Raw genomic sequence first — 18,297 nt, forward strand, 5'->3', positions numbered from 1 at the left:
CCACCAGTAAACCTTCTGCTTTTGGAAGTGCTCTCAGTCTGTGTTTTCTGCTCCCAAAGAATACCCACTTCAAACTAAAAACTTACTAATTATAACCTAACACAGTGGGCTTCCCTGGTGGCGCAGTGGTTGAGAGTCTGCCTGCCGATGCAGGGGACATGGGTTTGTGCCCTGGTCTGGGAGGATCCCACATGCCACGGAGCGGCTGGGCCCATGAGCTATGGCCACTGAGCCTGTGCTCCGCAATGGGAGAGGCCACAGCAGTGAGAGGCCCGCGTACCACAAAACAAAAATAAAGCAATTATGGTAACCTAACACGGTATCCCCTAACACAGCATGGGCTGAGCACTACTCAGTCACCAGCTCTTCTCAGACCTGAATGTGAAAAGATCCTGTTATTTTGCAGATTCTGATTCAGCAGGTCTGGGCTGGGTGCGGCTGGGGTTCTGCTCCCAGGTGATGCCATTCCTGCTGGTCCTAGGTCCACAAGAGCCAGGTGATAGGTAACTGTTGTTACTTACTTGGAAAGAAAGAAAAACCTAAACCAAACAAAGCCAACAAAGACTAGGTTTCCAACCTGTCCAAAAGATAGGCAGTAAAGAAGCAAAATCAGTGATACTTTCCAGCCCTTTTCCTTTCTATGGCATTTAGAAAGAGAGTGGATGTAGATGGTCAAAAGTGACACGACTAAGGGCCTCTGAAGTTTCAGGATACTGTAATATTTGAGGCAATCTTTTTTTCTTTAATTTTTTTTTAGACCAGAATTCTTGGGTTTTTAAATAAATCTGTTCTCTGGCATCAATAAGTTCCATCATTTGCTAAACAGATTGGCTTTGAATAATGTCTATGACTCTTATAAGAAACTGTTACATTTCACTAGAAGGTAGTATGATGGAAGTTGGTAATCATTCTAAACTCAGCAAGTAAGTTTCCTGCTGCGTCATTTCCAACAATGCTGCTTTCCACTGCTGCTGAAGTTTGGGATGCATATTTTGTTATTGAAATTAGAAGGCTAATTCTTGACTGAATGCAAACATCATCTTCCTCACATGTATTTTCCTGTTCTAACTGCAAGATCAAACTGCACACCTTCTTCCAACACCAAAAAGCCCCGCTGGGGTAGAGGTAATAGTGAGATGGGAAATAAAGGGAAGACAAGAGGTACATTACTGCAAACATGAAAGACAACCTTGGAGCTGGTTTAATGAAATCAAAAAGCATAATATAAAAATGTGAGCTCTAAAAATATCCAGTAGACTACACACTTAAGGGGAAAAAAAGGGCTTTGCCTCGGTGGTATCTTGGGCAATGGCTCTTTTAGTCCATTACAGTTTGTGAGCCTTTACTGCCTGTGATAAGCTGGAGCCTCACCATGAATTTTTAGTGCTTCAGGTAGGGTGATCACAGCTTTCCAAACTGTAAATTACTTTAGCAAATACTCTGGACAGAAGGAAGTAAAACAGAAGACTCAAGTTGAGAGGACCGTTTTTTATACTCCCTCAACCCTGCTGCTTATCTGCATGGGGCATTTGGGTAAAAGCAGGTTTTATGCCACCCTCAATCCCTAATCTGAGCAGCCTTTTTAGTTGGATTTTGAGTAAACTTCAAAGCCCTCTGTCAGTCATGCAATAGATGTGAACACAACTCACCATGATGATAAACACAAGTGCATATTGCAGGCTTAAGCACCACCTTTCATGAGATCACATTTTTAAAATGTTTCTCTTGGCCTCACTAATCTACTTCTTCACTATTCAACCAACTTCTTCTTGAATCAATCAACAACAGGGTCTTTAATCGACAAGGTTAGTACAAGGGTAAATGCTTTAAAATCTCACTAAGATAATGAAAAGTATGCAAACTATATAAACCAGACCATTCACATCTGGGACATAAAGTAATTTTGAAGATGTTACATTGATCATGTCCTCTGAATTTGAAATCAACACACATTGTACAGCACACAGTTTTCTTGAGGGGACAACAGGACCAAATATTTGAAAGTGGAACTGAGTTTTATTGAGTATCTTCCATGGGTCACATGCTTTATATATACTCTTTCATCTCATTTATTTCTCCAGAAAGCTCTATGAACTGCTTTTCCATATCAAAGATAAGAAAACTAAACTTTAGAAATGTTAGTGTGCTAATGCCATGCTGGTTTTCAAATATAAGTCTGCCATACTCCAAAGTCACTATTCTTTCCCCTGTCTCTCTAGCTGCCAAATAAAGGCACCTCTCTCTTTACTTTTCTCTTCTCCCCTATTCCTGACCCCATTTTCTCCTGGCTGCGCACAGTAGCTCTATTTTATTTTCTACGGCTCTATTATTTATTCTAGGATCATATTTGTCTGCCTATGTAAAATCATTTGTACTCTCTCTCCAATAACTAGGAGGGCAATAGGTAGCTAGAAGCAAGGTTGGATGGATAATTTTCACTGGCCATGCTGTGCCTCCATTGACAATTTAACAGATGTAGGGAAAGTTCCTATAGTCAGGGGTTCCTATAGTCCTGTGGTAGTTCCTCATACCTTTCTCCCACCTCCAAAGCCAAACCTCTTCACCAGCTGACTCTGGGCCTGACAAAGCTTGGCTGGAAAGAGCCCGAGAAGGAGGCTAAAGCACAGAAAAGGCACCGAACCACTTGTTAATACTATAAAACAAGCTAAGATGAAGGAGTACACTTGTAAATATATCTCTGTGTGCTGAATTACAAACAAATGTTTCATTATTTATTTAAGATGCATTACTAGGAATGAAATGACTGGGTCAAAGTGTTTACTTTGTGGCAGGCACTGTGCCACGCGCTGCACATATATTATCTTTTTAAAGCCTTTCAATTCCCCCATAAGGTAGGTAATGTTATCATCCCTATTTTAAGATGAGAAAACTGAGACTGAGGGAGGCTGTCACCTGTCCAAGGTCACACACTAGGAGATGGTAAAGCAGGGATTCACACTCAGGTCTGACCTCTTTATGGCCCAACCATCCTGCTTCAACGTTGCCATGTTAAAAGATGCAGGAGGTGAGTGAGGGAATGAAGGATGGCTTTCATCATTATTTTCAAAAGTTTGATTATAAGTTTGTAAAATAAAGGTGGGTTTTTAAACCTATGTCGCTCATGTCTATGAACCCAGGAAAACGAGAATAAGCAAAGCTTCTGGCTTTCTGCTACGATGGGTTTCCATGTTCCCTAAGCTTGGTGATTAGCCAAGCAGCATTTCAACGAAATGGGCCTGTGAGTCCAGTCGAAGCTTTTACCTGCCAGCATCCAGATACAGCTGTACTGGGACAGGGACGTTTACTGAGTATCTGCTATAGGTCAGAGGCTGGGCTAGTGGTTTTACATTGTAATCCTGATGCCTTGGAATTGGCCTTGGGGCCCTTAATAACAGGGGCTAAGCGTTGTTGCTAACTCAGGAGAGCTTCCAAAGCTTGGGGCAGCACCCAGATGGCGCCCGCTCAGGCTTCCTGAGACCTGGCAAACCTGCCCCACCACAGCCAGTCCCCTTTCCTCCAACCCCTCCAATCCCTCGTGCTCAGAGTCCATGGCAGCAGAGCCCACAGGAGCTTTGGCTTTGGCTCTGTTCCTGGTGTTCCAAAGGAGGGGGAGTGTCGGAGTATTGCTAATAAAAACTGGGGATGCTTATAACAAAAACCTGGTATCTCATTAATTCATTCATTTATTCATTCATTCTCCCAACAAATGCAGTATCTAGTGAGTCTATACTATGTGTCAGGCACTGCACTGGGTGCTTGGGACACACGTAACCACAACGGACCTTGCCTGCATGGAGCTCCATCTGGTCGGCTGCTCAGGCACTGGTCTTGCTGATCTGCCTCAGGCTGGCCTGAGCTGGGAAGAAGTGAGCTGGAGAGAGATGTCTATAGAAAGAGGGGGAGGAGCCAGGATTCCCACTGTTGTGCATCTAGGATGCAGGTGCTGCCACATGTCAAAGACTCCTGAAAGGCAGGTTGGAGCCTTCTTGTCAGTACCCACGTAGAGGGCTCCTCCCAGGCAAGTGCACCTGCCTGAAAGACGCCGTCAGGTGTATTCCCCCGTGGAAGCTGAGAGAGATGTAGAAAAGGGCAAGTTGGAGGGGGATCTCCCTATGAGGAAATACTGTGTGTGTGTATGTGTGTGGGTGCGGGGGACGGGAGTGTCAGAAAAGGGACCTGTAAGGCCCTCCAAGGCCTCATGTATGTTCCCTTGAGAGATACAGAATGCACGTGACCCAGCTTTCCTAAGGAGTACAGGTGTCTTGCTTGGTCACAAATGGATTTCACTGGAACCCTCTCCCTAGCAATCTTCACAAGCAGGCAACTCAACAAGACCTCCTCTTTCTCCTCAGCCTAATCAAACCCATCTGGAGAAACACAGGGCACGGCCTCCCTTTACACCCCCTATCCATCTGAATTACCTGGACAGGACCTGGAGTCCTGGCCAAGTCAGTATGAAATTGTCCCCGGACTTTTTTCTAACACTTACCAGAGCTGGAACTTTTTTTTTTCAGAGTGGAATGTCTCCAAGGTGACATTTATACGAGTGTGCTGATTTGATCTGGCTTCTAGGAAGCAGGGTAAGGTTGAGGTCCTTGGCCTTGACAAGGCCAGACACAGAGGCTGAAGGTTATTATTTAAACCCAAGTTCCCAAATGAGCAAGTTAGTGTCACCAATGTTTACAATACTTAAAAGCATCTCTCATAAGCAGAACGATGCTGCTGCAAGCCAAATAGACCACTGCCCACCATCAATTCATTGCCTTTTTGGAAGGTCAGATTTGAAAACTTCTGATATCATTTCATTTTCTTTAGAAACTGTTTATTTTCAAAGTTCTCAGTTGTCTCTAACTGAGCTGCCCATTTGTTATCTATTCAAGGATCAGAGTAAGCAAAGGTTGTCTTTTGACATTTTCTTCACTCCAAAATTTAAGGAGAGAAGATATTCTTGATTTCTGATAGCAAGGCAATTACTAGTTATTCTGAAAATCAAAAATAAAAGTGCAGTTAGACTGATCAGAGGATCTTTTCTCTCTGGGAATACTGGTCTTGCTATCTCTCAAGCAAAGGGCTGCTAACTAGCGGAGATTTTAGAACTTGTGCTTCCTTTCCTCTACTGTTCCCATTTCTCCATAATGGTAGGCTCTAGAAGGTAGGCTCCGTGAAGGCAGGGCTTCTGTCTGCCTTGAACACTGAGGGAGGGAAGCCCAGCCCGTAGAACACAGCCTGGCTCCAAAGAGGTCCTCCAGAAACTTTTGAAGGTAAATAAATATTTGTGGTCTGAGTCTGCAGCTCCATGTTACCTTTTCTGTGATAATTCAGATTAATCCTCCTTTATCTCTCAAATAACATAGGAAGGGAGAAAAGCCTTTTTGTAACCCAATTTTAAACTTATAACCTACGTCCTTCATTATATCCTTCACCATTTGGAGCAAGCAAAACAGGTCATCATTTTCCCATTAGCTGCTGACAGCAAGGGTTCACTTTATATGAATATTCTTTCCCTCTCCCACAAAGTAATTACCTAAGATTTCTAGCTAGAAAAAAAAAATGGTGTAATTTCTAACCTGAAACGGCATCGCTCATTAAGGTTGAAAAAGTGACTGGGGCTTGCTGAATCCTATGCAAATCAGTCCTGATGAGCCCTTAACTAATCTGTTTACAAACCAGACCTGCTAGCCAGGCCTCAGTGATTTTCTATCAAAGCAAAGCACTGCTCTTTATGGGCATCTGGCTGTCCCTGAATGGGGAGTTTAAACATAGACTCTTTCTTTCAAAGTAAGATCAAAGGCTTTATTACTCTTAAATGAGTGCATTATTTCCACTTACTACCTTCTTGTTTGTAATCTGTGTTTATTAACAGCACTGTCTCAGGTTTACTTTGTGAATTACTAGTTTCTGAGAACAGTATGGCAGTTTTATGGACCACAGCATACATTGGTGGAGATTATGTAGCATATAATACATAGTATGGCCCATCAGATAGGACATTATGCAAAGAAAATTCTCTGCAAAGATGACAATACCTGACCATGCAGAATTCATTTATGATTTCTTTTTTTAAGAGGAAACCATCTGGGGACTTCCCTGGTGGCACAGTGGTTAAGAATCCACCTGCCAATACAGGGGACACGGGTTCGAGCCCTGGTCTGGGAAGATCCCACACCGCGGAGCAACTAAGCCCGTGCGCCACAACTACTGAGCCCGCGTTCTGCAACTACTGAAGCCTGCGCGCCTAGAGCCCGTACTCCGCCGTAACGAGAAGCCACCGCAATGAGAAGCACACACACTGCAACGAAGAGTAGCCCCTGCTCGTTGCAACTAGAGAAAGCCCGCGCACAGCAACGAAGACCCAACGCAGCCAAAAATCAATCAATCAATCAGTCAATAAAATTTAAAAAAAAAAAAAAAGAGGAAACCATCTGGCATAACAGGGCTAACATAAGAAAAGATTCCCCAACTCTAAAGAGCTGGAGATGAGGTAACTCTTTGACTGCCTTGAGGAGAATTTTCTTTGAAGTTTTATTTCTTCCGAAGAGAGCAAGTACGCCAAGCTGTACCATGGATGAGGGATGCTGTCAGTACTGTTCCAGGAGAAGCACAACCAGGTATTTTCAAAAGATAACACGCAGATTGTTGTTAAAAACCAAAAATGCCAGCGTGTGACTAATATCACTAATGGAATCCTTCTTTCAGAGAGTCCTTCAAGCCAGCAGTCTCCCCAGGGCCCGAGTGCGGGAGGACAGAGGCTCTGCCCTCCCTGGTCTTAGCACGGAGATCAGAACCCTGTCCTTCACTCCCACCCTCCAATTCATCTTAGGAGGATGAAGCTGCCAAGAAAAGTGCATCTTTTAAGATTTGTGGTGACACAGGTATACAAGCTCGAGGGTGTCACTGACCTACAAAAGGGGCCAGACTAAACTGCTATGAGCACAGTGCAACTCAGGGAACATGCAACGTCAGAAGAGGCAGCTCTTTTTTTTTTTTTTTTGCGGTACGCGGGCCTCTCACTGTTGTGGCCTCTCCCATTGCGGAGCACAGGCTCTGGACACGCAGGCTCAGCGGCCATGGCTCACGGGCCCAGCCGCTCCGCGGCATGTGGGATCCTCCCGGACCGGGGCACGAACCTGTGTCCCCTGCATCGGCAGGCAGACTCTCAACCACTGTACCACCAGGGAAGCCGGAGGCAGCTTTTAATGCCGCTAGTTGGACCAGCCAGAAATTAAATGGGATGGCCAGGAAAGGCCATAATCAGGGATCAAGCCACTGTTCAAAGTAATATCAATTTTTAATAGTGCTTTGTTTTGGACACTGAAGCAAGAATAAATTCACAAGGATAAAAATACATTTGTCAGAACCCCATGGTAAGACCCTTACCAACCCAAAATGAGTTGGGCTGAAAGTGGAGAGGCAGACCACAGGGGAACTAAACCTATCGTAAAGTCTCTTCCTGCTTATCACTTTCCAAGCGTTCTTGATGGCCCAGGTATGCCACTGCAGAATTGAAAAAAAAAAAATCAGATAATATGTATTAAAAACCATGTCAAAAAAGCATTCCTGCACACACAAACAGGATCAGAAATTACGTTACAGAGGCTGAAGAAATAAGACATTCAGACCGCAAAGTCGCAAGCTCAAAAAATATTTAACCTGGGGCTTCCCTGGTGGCGCAGTGGTTGAGAGTCCACCTGCCGATGCAGGGGACACGGGTTCATTCCCCGGTCCGGGAAGATCCCACATGCTGCGGAGCGGCTAGGCCCGTGAGCCATGGCCGCTGAGCCTGCGCGTCCGGAGCCTGTGCTCCGCAAGGGGAGCGGCCACAACAGTGAGAGGCCCACGTACCACCAAAAAAAAAAAAAAAAAAAAATATATATATATATATATATATATATATTTAACCTGGAGACATTATGACTCCTACAACTCAGAAGAGGAAAGTGTTTCTGCGAAACAGCACACTAGGGCGTAACTGCACAATAAAATATGTTCTTAATGAACGTTTGTACTGTTATCTATAACATGGTACACATATTTGTGTGCAGAGGCACAGAATACAAAGACTCTCTCCTTCTCGAGCAGTTTGCTTTATCTTTCATTCCTGGGTAGTGTCTGTCTCCTGACTGGCTTGTTAATGTTAACTGTTTGCATCTCCTTTGTCTAAAATATGGACTTTTCATCTCTGAGACAAAGGGCCAATTCTAGGCAAAAGTAAAAGCCAAATAAATGAGTTAGGAGTTAACTAGTAGAGCATACTTATATTAGCACAAATAAGCTATCAGGTCTCCCCTGGTCATCTTGGCTCATTAAAGGGACAAAACTAAACCAAGCAAGGAGAATGAATCATGTTTGGCACTATAGAGAGCAGGCTTGGGGTCAGGGTTAAGGTCATTAAGAGGAGAGAGGGATTAAAGCTACATTTGCCCTTAGGGTCTCTGAGGTTGGAACTCTAATGTGAAGTTTCTGGAGAAAAGCTTCAAATTGTCTAAAATTACCATAGATTATTTCAAGTTCTATCCATAAATGGAATGAAAATTAAGTTCAATAGGCATAAAACAAATGTAAAAGAATAGCGAAATTGATATCATCTGAGCTCTACTCAGAGGGGCTGAGAAGCTCCATCTGGAGGTGAGTTAAGCCTTTCAGGGCACAAAGCTATCTCTTCTTAGAGTCAGGAGGAGTAATCCACCTCCAAAAGGGCCAGACTGTACATTTTTATAAGGAGAACTGGCGACAATTATGCCCAATTTCCTATGATTTAAAGGGAAAATCATGAAGGATTTTTTTAATTTTCTGATTTGACGATGTCAGTGAGAAGTTTTCTACTGTAGGATAGTGTTTGGTCCTGAAACAATATTTGTTCTAACCTACAATAATCCCAACTCTCAAGCATTTTAGGCATTTATCATTTTTAATGACTATAGCAAATGCCAAATTTTGTCCTTTTGAAGATAAAATGCTACACTCAAAAAGTCACGGGATTTGCATATACAGCCAAGGCTGAGAAACACACCCCAAACCTGCCCTTTGATTTTATGAGTCTGGCTGTGAGGAAGGTTTCCATAGTCTCTCCCTCTGCCAATGTCATTATTTTACAGAGAGGCCTGCCAAAATGCAGCTCGGAGCTAAGCATGTGTGTCAGGTTTATTCAAGTGGCTCATTCTAGATGAGCTCTCTTGCCATCTCTTTACCAGGCATGACGGACTATCATTAATAAAAATGTATTGATCTCTGAATCTATTCCCAGCTATATATATATAAAAAACTCTAATACATGAAATGGCTATATGAGCAATAAATAATCCCTAACCAGACAGAGTCCAAAACCTGTCAGAAGCACATGCCTCACATTTTCTTAAAAACCTGAACTAAGAGGTATAAGAATTTTAAGCTAAAACAAACCTCAGAGATCAGTGCAATGCCCTCATTTAAACAGAAGGAAACTGACCCATGATATTAGACAGGTGAGTGCTGACCCAGGGCTAGAACGCAGATCTCCTGTCTCCCAGCCAGGGGCAACTCTGGGAACCAGGACACTTGAAGTCACTCCCTACAGGCTGCTTGCAAAGCGCCTCAGCTTTACTGTATTTTCCTATTAACATTCTGAGAGAGTCAAATTCTAGTCTGAATGAAGAAGTCTTCATCCCTTTTAGGTATTCTTGAATTATTAAATGATGAATACAATTAAATAGTAAAAGGTCATCTTCAATCTCTCTGCCACCGACGAGAGACGATTCCCCGTGCACATCGGCGCGATGGACGTGCTGGTTTATGGGCCTGACACCTTGCACGGAACGTTACAAATCCCTATGATGTCCTTAAGCTCCCTCTTCAATTGAACTGAAAGATGGCTGAAAACCCTACTCAGGCAGATGACTCCCCATTGGCTGGCCATCTGAGAATGCTCAAGGGGGCAGTTACTGCAGCTGAGGCTGGTGGTAACCTGTGCGCTTTTCCTGAGCAGCAGCAGGCTTCTGACAGTAGCCTGGGTAGGATTTATGCACCTGGATAACACCGCCCCCCATTCTCTGCCCGCGTTTGCCTTTCTCTCCCCCCCCACCCCACCCCCACCCCCATCCCCCCCATAGGAAGCAGACAGATCGCACACATTTCTGAGTGCTTAGAAAACAAGTCAAGATCAAAATCCCTGCAATGAGAAGAATGGCCAAAGAGTAGACCCAAACCATTTGGGGTTCACTTAAATACGGACCCAGCTGTGCCTGAGCATATGCTCCATCAACATGGTGTCAGATCACTAGGATAGCAAAAGAGTCTCTCAAACACCTAACTATTCACAGAACCCCTTGAATAAATCAAACTTGTGTTATTATGAAATTTACCTTATGCCTCAAGGCCTAGGCAGCACGGTATAAAAGATCCCATTCGGAACTGCTGTGCTCCTTAAAGGGGAATATGTGTGCTTTATCTGCATTCAAGTTGACGCTTAAAGTACATAAAAACATGAGAGTAAAGCTTGCTATCAAAAATGCGTATTTTGACCCCATAAGTTTCTTCAGTCAAACAGCATAAGCTAACCTTTTGACTAAGAAACCTTTGTAAAAGATCCACATTCTGCAAGACTGCTGTGTGTAGCAAACTGCATCATTTATAACCCAAAGGAAAATAAACTTGATCTGCTAAGGAAGAATCTTTCAGGGAAAAGTTCATGCAGTTTGTAGTTGACCTAACACAAAGGCAATGCCGCCGCTTCCGCTCACTTGGTCATTTATTGAGCTCTTATTCAATGCCAGGTGCTGTCCTCAACAGGGGGACTCAAAGCTGAATAAGACACATTCTATGCCCTCAAAGAGCTCACAGTCTGTTGTAGAAGACAGATGAACATAATGCAAACATAATGTAAGAAGTCCTATGATGCAGGCTGTATCAACAAAGAGCTATGGAAACACAGGGGAAGTGACTCAGCCTGAGGTGGCCAAAGAAGGCCTTTCAGATGATATGGTGCCTGAGCCAGTCAGTCAGGAGTGGAGGAGAAGGGCATTTCAGGTGAAGGAAGCAGCACGTGCAAAGGTCCTGAGGTGTGAGAAACATGGCATGCTTGGGAAATGGCAAGTGCTGTGATTCACAACCTGTTGCCCACAGGGTACCATAGAGGAAGCAAAGGGCAACAGCGTTGGTGAAGTAAAATAAGAGCCAGAGCATGAAATTGAGGGGTTCACACTGCACCCAAGACTAAACAGTTTGATGCAGGTGAATTTCAGCCTTCCACTTCCCATGCAGCGGGGTGAAAAATGAATTGCGGAAGAACCAGATTGGTGCCCAAGAAGCAGCTGCGAATCTACAGAGGCAGAAAGATTAGTGGTTGCCTGTAGCTTCGAGGTTGGGGGAGGGAGAGAATGCGAGTGACTAAATGAGACTTTTCAGGGAGGGGGTGGCAGTGATGGAAAACTGGATTGTGGTGATGACTGAAAGTCACTAAATCATACATTTAAAATGAGCAAATTTTACTGTATGTAAAAGTATACCTCAGCGAAGCTCTTAGGACAAAAAAGAGAAGCAACAAAGCGACAGAAGTATTCTAGACAGGAATCCATGAGGGTGTGAAGTAGGCACCAGAGATTTAGAATTCGCTTTGGAGAGTGGGTGGAGGGGAGAGCAGAGTCAGGGATGGCTCCTGGGAACCTGGATGGGACAGGGACCAGGAGGAAAAGCAGGTCTGCTGGGGAGGATGCAGAGCTTGGGTTCTGATACACTGAGTTTAAGATACTTGTGGAATATACACCTGAGCAAGGTTTCTCAAACCCCGTTATTGACATTTGGGGCAGGATTATTCTGATTGAGGGGGCCTGTCGTGTGCACTGTAGGATGTTTAGCTGCATCCCTGGCTTCTACCCACTAGATGCCAGTGGAATCCCCTCCCCCCATGTCTCCAGACATTGCTGTATGTCACCCAGGGCAAAACCTGGTTGAGAACCACTTATCAATAGAGAAGGATCTTAACTCGTGACTTTTCCTTAGTGTTTCTTTTTCAAAGTTATTTCACACACCATAAAACTCACCATTTAAAGTGTACAATTCCATGGTTTTCAACACATCCGCTAAGTTGTGCAACCATCACTACTAATTCCAGAACATTTTCATCACCCCAGAAACCCCATACCTAGTAGCAGTCGCTTCCCATCTCCCCCCCTCCCCTAGTCCCTGGAAACCACTCATCTACTTTGTCCCTGCAGATTCACCTTTTCCCAACAGTTCACATAGAATCACAGTGTGTGGCTTTTTGTGACTGGCTTCTTTCACTTGGCATCTGTTTTCACAGTTGATCCATGTTGTAGCGTGTATCAGTACTTCAATACATTTATTTCTTTATCTATTTATTTATTTATTTTTGGCTGCATTGGGCCTTTGTTGCTGCATGCGGGCTTCCTCTAGTTGTGGCGAGCGGGGGCTACTCTTCGTTGCAGTGCACAGGCTTCTCATTGCGGTGGCTTCTCTTGTTGAGGAGCACGGGCTCTAGGCGCAGGCTTCAGTAGTTGTGGCACGCGGGCTCAGTAGTTGTGGCTTGCGGGCTCTAAAGCGCAGGCTCAGTAGTTGTGGTGCATGGGCTTAGCTGCTCCGCGGCATGTGGGATCTTCCCAGACCAGGGCTCGAACCTGTGCCCCCTGCACTGGCAGGCAGATTCTTAACCACTGCACCACCAGGGAAGTCCCTTCATTCCTTTTTATGGCCAACCTTCCATTGTATGGATATACCACAGTTTGTTTAGGCAATCGTCAGTTGAGGGACGTTTGGATTGGTTTCCACTTTTTGGCTATTTTGAATAATGTTGCTATGAACATTCATGTACAAGTTTTTGTGCAGATGTATATTTTCATTTTTCTTGAGCACTTTCTAGGAGCAGAACTGCTGGATCATATGGTAACTCCATGTTTAACCTTTCGACGAACTGCCAAACTATTTTCCAAAGTGGATGCACCGTTTTACATTCCTGGCAGCAATGTATGAGGGTTCCACTTTCTCCACATGCTTGCCAACACCTGTGACTGTCTTTGACTCATGTTTTGTTTCAAGTTTCCAAAAGAGCAATTAATATTAGGCTACACTGTTTATGATAACTTTATAGATGAGAAAACTAATGGTCAGGAGGGTGACTTACAGGGGTAAGGCTTAGAGGTCAGGGGTAAGGCTTAGAGGTCAGTACTTTCCAGCACTAAGATTTATTATTCTCTGTTGAGAAGCTGTATAATTAATTACAATACTACTCTATCCTTCACATAAGATGCTGGCAGCTTGACACATGGTGTCTGTGCTGGGTTTTAGTTTTTAAAGCTCCATCCATGCTTCTACCCTTCCTCTCTCAACTACTGAAAGATACCACTTAGCAAGTATCCTCTTTTGGGCATCATTGCTTTTTCCCTCTATGTGATCATTCCACCTCCATCAGCATAACCCCATAACATCTCCCAACCTAAAAATATAATTAAACTTCCCTTGACCCCATGTTCCCTACCAGTATCTATCCCATTTGTCTGTTTTCTTTTTACAGCAAAACTTGAAATTTGTCTCTATTCACTTCTTCCAGTTTCTCTCCTCTCATTCCCAATCTCGTTTCTAACACTCCACCAAAGCACCTGTCAGAGTCAACGACTTCTATTTCACCAAATCCAAGTGACTAATTCTCAGCTCTTTTATTACTCAACTTATCAGTAGCTTTTGATACAAATTTGCATTCCCTCCTTAAAGTGTGTCTTCATTTGGCTTTTAGGACACTGTTCCTAGAACTGTTTTTTACCTACCTTACTGGTCACTGAGTCTCATCTGCTGGTTCTGCCTCATGTTCCCAACCATTAAAAGCTAGAGTAACACAGGGCTTCGTCCTTGGACCTGTTTTTCTCTACTCACATGTCTATTAGGCACCTCAAATAAACTCCTGATTTTTTTCTCCTACACCTCCCCCGATCCTCCCTCAATTCTTCTTCTACAATCTTGCTCTCACAGAAGATGGTCTTTCTTCCACCTTCTCCACCAACCTTGGAGTCATCCTTGACTCCTCCTTTTCTCTCTCCCCCCATCCATCAGTTAGTGGCTCTATCTTGTACGTTCAGAATCTGACGACTTCTTGCCTCCCATCTTTATCATTCTGGTCCCAGCCACCATCACGTCTCACCTAGATTATTATAACTGCCTCCTACCTGGCCTCCTTGCTTCCACCCTTGCCCCAGGCTCTATTCTCCACACCACAGCCAGAGTGATCCCTCTAAAAGTAGCTCAGAGCACATCAATCCTCTGAACAAAATCTCCCATGGGCTGGCTGTGATATTACGGTGTTTGCAAAATGGCCCCCCTACTGCCCCTGTGTCCACACTCTTACGTAGTCCCTGTCCCATGCTAACTCTGGGCTTGGCTAGGTGACTTTGACCAATGGGACAATACAGCCATTAAGCAAGCAGAGGCTTAAAAAGCACTTGTTCATTTGGTCTTGTCCTATGTTGCTGCCGGGAACCTTCTGCCACCAGGTCAGCAAACTTGGGTTAGCTTCCTGAAGGATGGGTGACCATGTGGACAGAAGCCCCAACCATTCCAGCTGTCCCTGCTGAGTGAGGCCAAACCAGACCCTTCAGCTCCAAATGAGTTAGCCCAGTCAGAGGAATAACACAGCCCACCATGAGAATCTTGAAAAATAATAAACGTTTGTTATTTTAAACCACCAAACTTGGGGGGTGGCAGTGTATCAGTTAGCTTTTGCTTTTGGTAACTGACACACTGCCTGTTTCACTCAGAATAAAAGCCAACGTCCTAACATGGCCTCCAAGGTCCTACACGATCTGGCCTCCCTCATGTTATGACACTTCACTTACAGCCTCGTTAGCCCTCCTATCTGCTGTTATCCTACCTCAGTGCCTTTGTACTTTCTGTTCCTTATGCCTACAATGTTCTTTCCCCAGATACCTACATGGCTTGTTCCCTCACTTCCTTCCTATCTCTGCTCAAATGCCACCTTACAAAGATACCTTCCCTCGCCACCCTAATAAAATACCCCAGGACGCCCCATCCATCCCCCGTACCCTGCTTTATTTCTCCTTTTAGTCCTGATTATCACCTGACATACACATTAAACATTTATTTCTTGTCTGTCACACCTCCTCACATACACACATACGAGACACCAGAATTTATGGTCTACAAGGGCAGGATTTTATCTGTTTTGCTTATCACTGCAGCCCCAGCACTTATACTAATGCCTGGAATTTTTGATCACCAGGAAAATGATGGACATAGCAGTCCTTCTGCTAAATCTGGTATCTAGGCCTAATCGCCTGAAGTATTTCTAGGGGCTGTGGTGGGGAAAGTGGCAACTATGCTCCCTACTGGGACATATTCCATTTATTGCAGGCCAAATTCCTATAGCACCCACAACCCAGAAAACACTCAAACAAATTCCTGTTAAGGATGCAGGCAGAGCAGTAGGCTGAGGGCTGTGGCCGCCGGTCAGTTCACACTCGGTTCCTCTTGACCTCCCCTCCCTTCCCTTTCTTCTCATCCTTTCCCCATTAGTCTGCAACACCAGTTTGTCAGATCATTTGACTGTTCACCAGATGGTTAGGAAGACACAAAAACTCCAAGAAAGTATTATCAGCATAGAAATTTATTTGAATTCAAAATAATATGGTTATATTTAGGATAATATAATAATTATCTAAAGCACATACCATCGTAGGCTCTGAAACAGTTCTAAAGATGTCATTCTTTTGAAGTCAAAAAATATGTAGTAAGAATGTACAAGGAAGCAAAAATATAAAAAATAAGTTTGCTGAGTATTGCGAGTTGTTACAAGAGGGGCACACCAAGGTAATGTAACAGAGTCCAAATTACGCAGCATGCAGCAAGGAGTTCTCTTGCTTTATCAAGTCCTGGAAAATAAACCGGTAACTTCAGAATGCAAAAATACCACCATTGGGTTAACAGGACAAACTTTCTGAGGGACACAGGGAGTAATTCACTATACTTCCCCTTTCTCTAACTCCTTTCCTCACACCGATTTCTTTTCTTTCCTCCAGGAGAGGTTTTATCCTGTGGAAAAAAAATTTGGTTTTATTTGTAAAGTGGAGTAAATAATATCCTGATTGAAGTAGGCAATGTTTTAGCTAATGATGCTCAGGAATCAAACTTTTGAAAAAGGTCAATCAGCTAGCTAGCAGAGACCATCAGTGGCTTGCAGGAAAAAAAAAAATCAGATAATACGTGTTTGCTAAATAGATAAAAAGAATAAGCAGGACTTCCCTGGTTGCGCAGTGGTTGAGAGTCCGCCTGCCGATGCAGGGAACACGGGTTCGTGCCCCGGTCCGGGAAGATCCCACATGCCACGGAGCGGCTGGGCCCGTGAGCCATGGCCGCTGAGCCTGCACGTCCGGAGCCTGTGCTCCGCAACGGGAGAGGTCACTACAGTGAGAGGCCCGCGTACAGCAAAAAAAAACCCAAAAAAACCCAAAACAAACTAAAAAAAGAATAAGCAGTTAAAAATGGGTGAAAAATCCCAGGGTTTACTGTGAACTAGACAAACAAAAGCAGACAGGTGACCTTTGATTAAGCCCATTTACTTGTGGAGTGAGCTATAATAAGAGGCTCCAAGACAGAGTTTGGTTCCCAACAGTGTCCACAGCCAAAGGGCAAACTCAGAACGTCTCCTCCTCTCGTAGAAACTGGAACACGGATGAGAAGTCTTTTTTGGAGTAGCCCTTCGCACACATCACCCTGTAGATCTGATGGGCCTGACTGCCCAGAAGGATTGGGCTCTTCGTGCTGGTAGCAGAGTCTTGTGCTAATCCCAGATCCTAAGTCAAACAAGGGCGGAGGGAATACATTGAGGTTGGTAGTTAAGGCTCACTTCAGAACCGTGGCTCCTAATGCTTGGGTTTCAAAGAAGAAAAAACGAAGCCTGAAAAAATAAGATACTTACAAGCACGATGTTAAGTTATATATATATATTTTATACGTCCTTTCTTATAGCTGCAAAACTGCTCCAGAGAGAAACCTTGATTTCTGAGTGGCCTCTCCACTCCTCCACAAAACCTATCTGTTTTGTTTTGACTTCGGCCAGGTGTTCCTATCCAGGTGCGATCACACAGGGGAATGCTTTTTCAAATCTACAGAAGCCTGTAAGCCTAAGACAAGCCCCATTATGAAATTGAGCATGATGAAATTATCAGTGATGAAAATATCCATTCAATCTCTTAGTCAACACATATTTAACAACTGCTGTGTGCTGGGCACTGGTGATGTGCAGTCATGATAATAAAACCAAGTCACTGTTCTCAGGAACTTACTATCCAGCGTGGAAGATAGACGGTAAAACAAATACTAAACTTCCAGACAATGACAAGTGCTCTGAAGAAAAATAAAGCAGGGTAAGGGGTCAGAAAGTCATACATAGCAAGGGGTGGGGTGGAAGGAAGAGAGTTCTGAGAGTTCTGATTGATGAGATGTTTAGGGAAGACCTCCCGAGGTAAAGACACTTGACCTAAGATCTGAATGTGAGGGGGCAGAGAGTTTCAGGCAGATGGAAGAGCAAGGGAAAGGCCCCCTGGCGGTGGGGAGCATGGCTTGGATGCTCAAGAAACAGTAAGAAGGCCAATGAGGCTGAACTAGAATAAGCAAGGGGCTGGGGAGGGAAATGAGACTGGGGATGGGCAGAGGTGCAACATGGAAGCTTTATGATGTCTGGAAAGGAAGCTGGATTTTCTTTCAAGTGCAACAGACAATCAGCTTCATAACAACACTTTAACATCTCTGAGAGCTAATGTTTCATTCAGAGAGTTTTGGAAAACTTATGGTTGTCTAAAAATAGACAAAAGTTAACATTATAAATCTTTTATAGTTAAACTGTAGTTAATGGTATCCTCTACTCTAAGAATGGAATCTTGTCCAACCTTGAAACATCTGGGGGTATATGGAAGACAATGAAGGCATGGTTAACTGAAACAATATTCCCCACATTTCATTTTATTTGTGATTAAATAAGTGCTGAAAACAAGTGGCAAAACCAAGACTTCCTTCTTACCATTACCATCTTCATTTCCTCCATCAATGGAAAAGCCAACAAGCAATGAAAGAGGAAGACAAGAAGCAAGATGAGGACTATTTGTATTCTTTGAGGAACACCCTTGATAACGGAGTAGTTATTGATACCATCCACTCAAAGGAGGAAATGATTCAAGGGAAAAATAAGCAAAGTTTAAAGAATGGATTAAATCTCTAGCCTCTTGGATATCTATGATGATATAGGTGTTAACAGTATTTTGTGCTTACTTGTATAATTTTCACATGTAAACCCACAGATTTGGA

The 18,297-nt window shown here is 43.8% G+C and overlaps 1 protein-coding gene across 1 annotated transcript in view; it reads right to left on the reverse strand.

Annotated features, from left to right (window-relative positions):
* Window positions 1–16,628: 16,628 nt before the first annotated feature.
* The window catches only part of HIBADH (3-hydroxyisobutyrate dehydrogenase), a gene marked incomplete at both ends in the record, with an annotated part of 105,192 nt that continues 103,523 nt past the window's right edge, over window positions 16,629–18,297 (reverse strand). Inside the window, one exon of the mRNA XM_079711642.1 lies at window positions 16,629–16,787. Coding sequence (XP_079567768.1) covers window positions 16,629–16,787 — 159 coding nt within the window. The remainder of the gene's footprint in view (window positions 16,788–18,297) is intronic.

This window comes from Hyperoodon ampullatus, assembly GCF_949752795.1.
Source record: "Hyperoodon ampullatus genome assembly, chromosome: 9".
NCBI lineage: Eukaryota > Metazoa > Chordata > Mammalia > Artiodactyla > Ziphiidae > Hyperoodon > Hyperoodon ampullatus.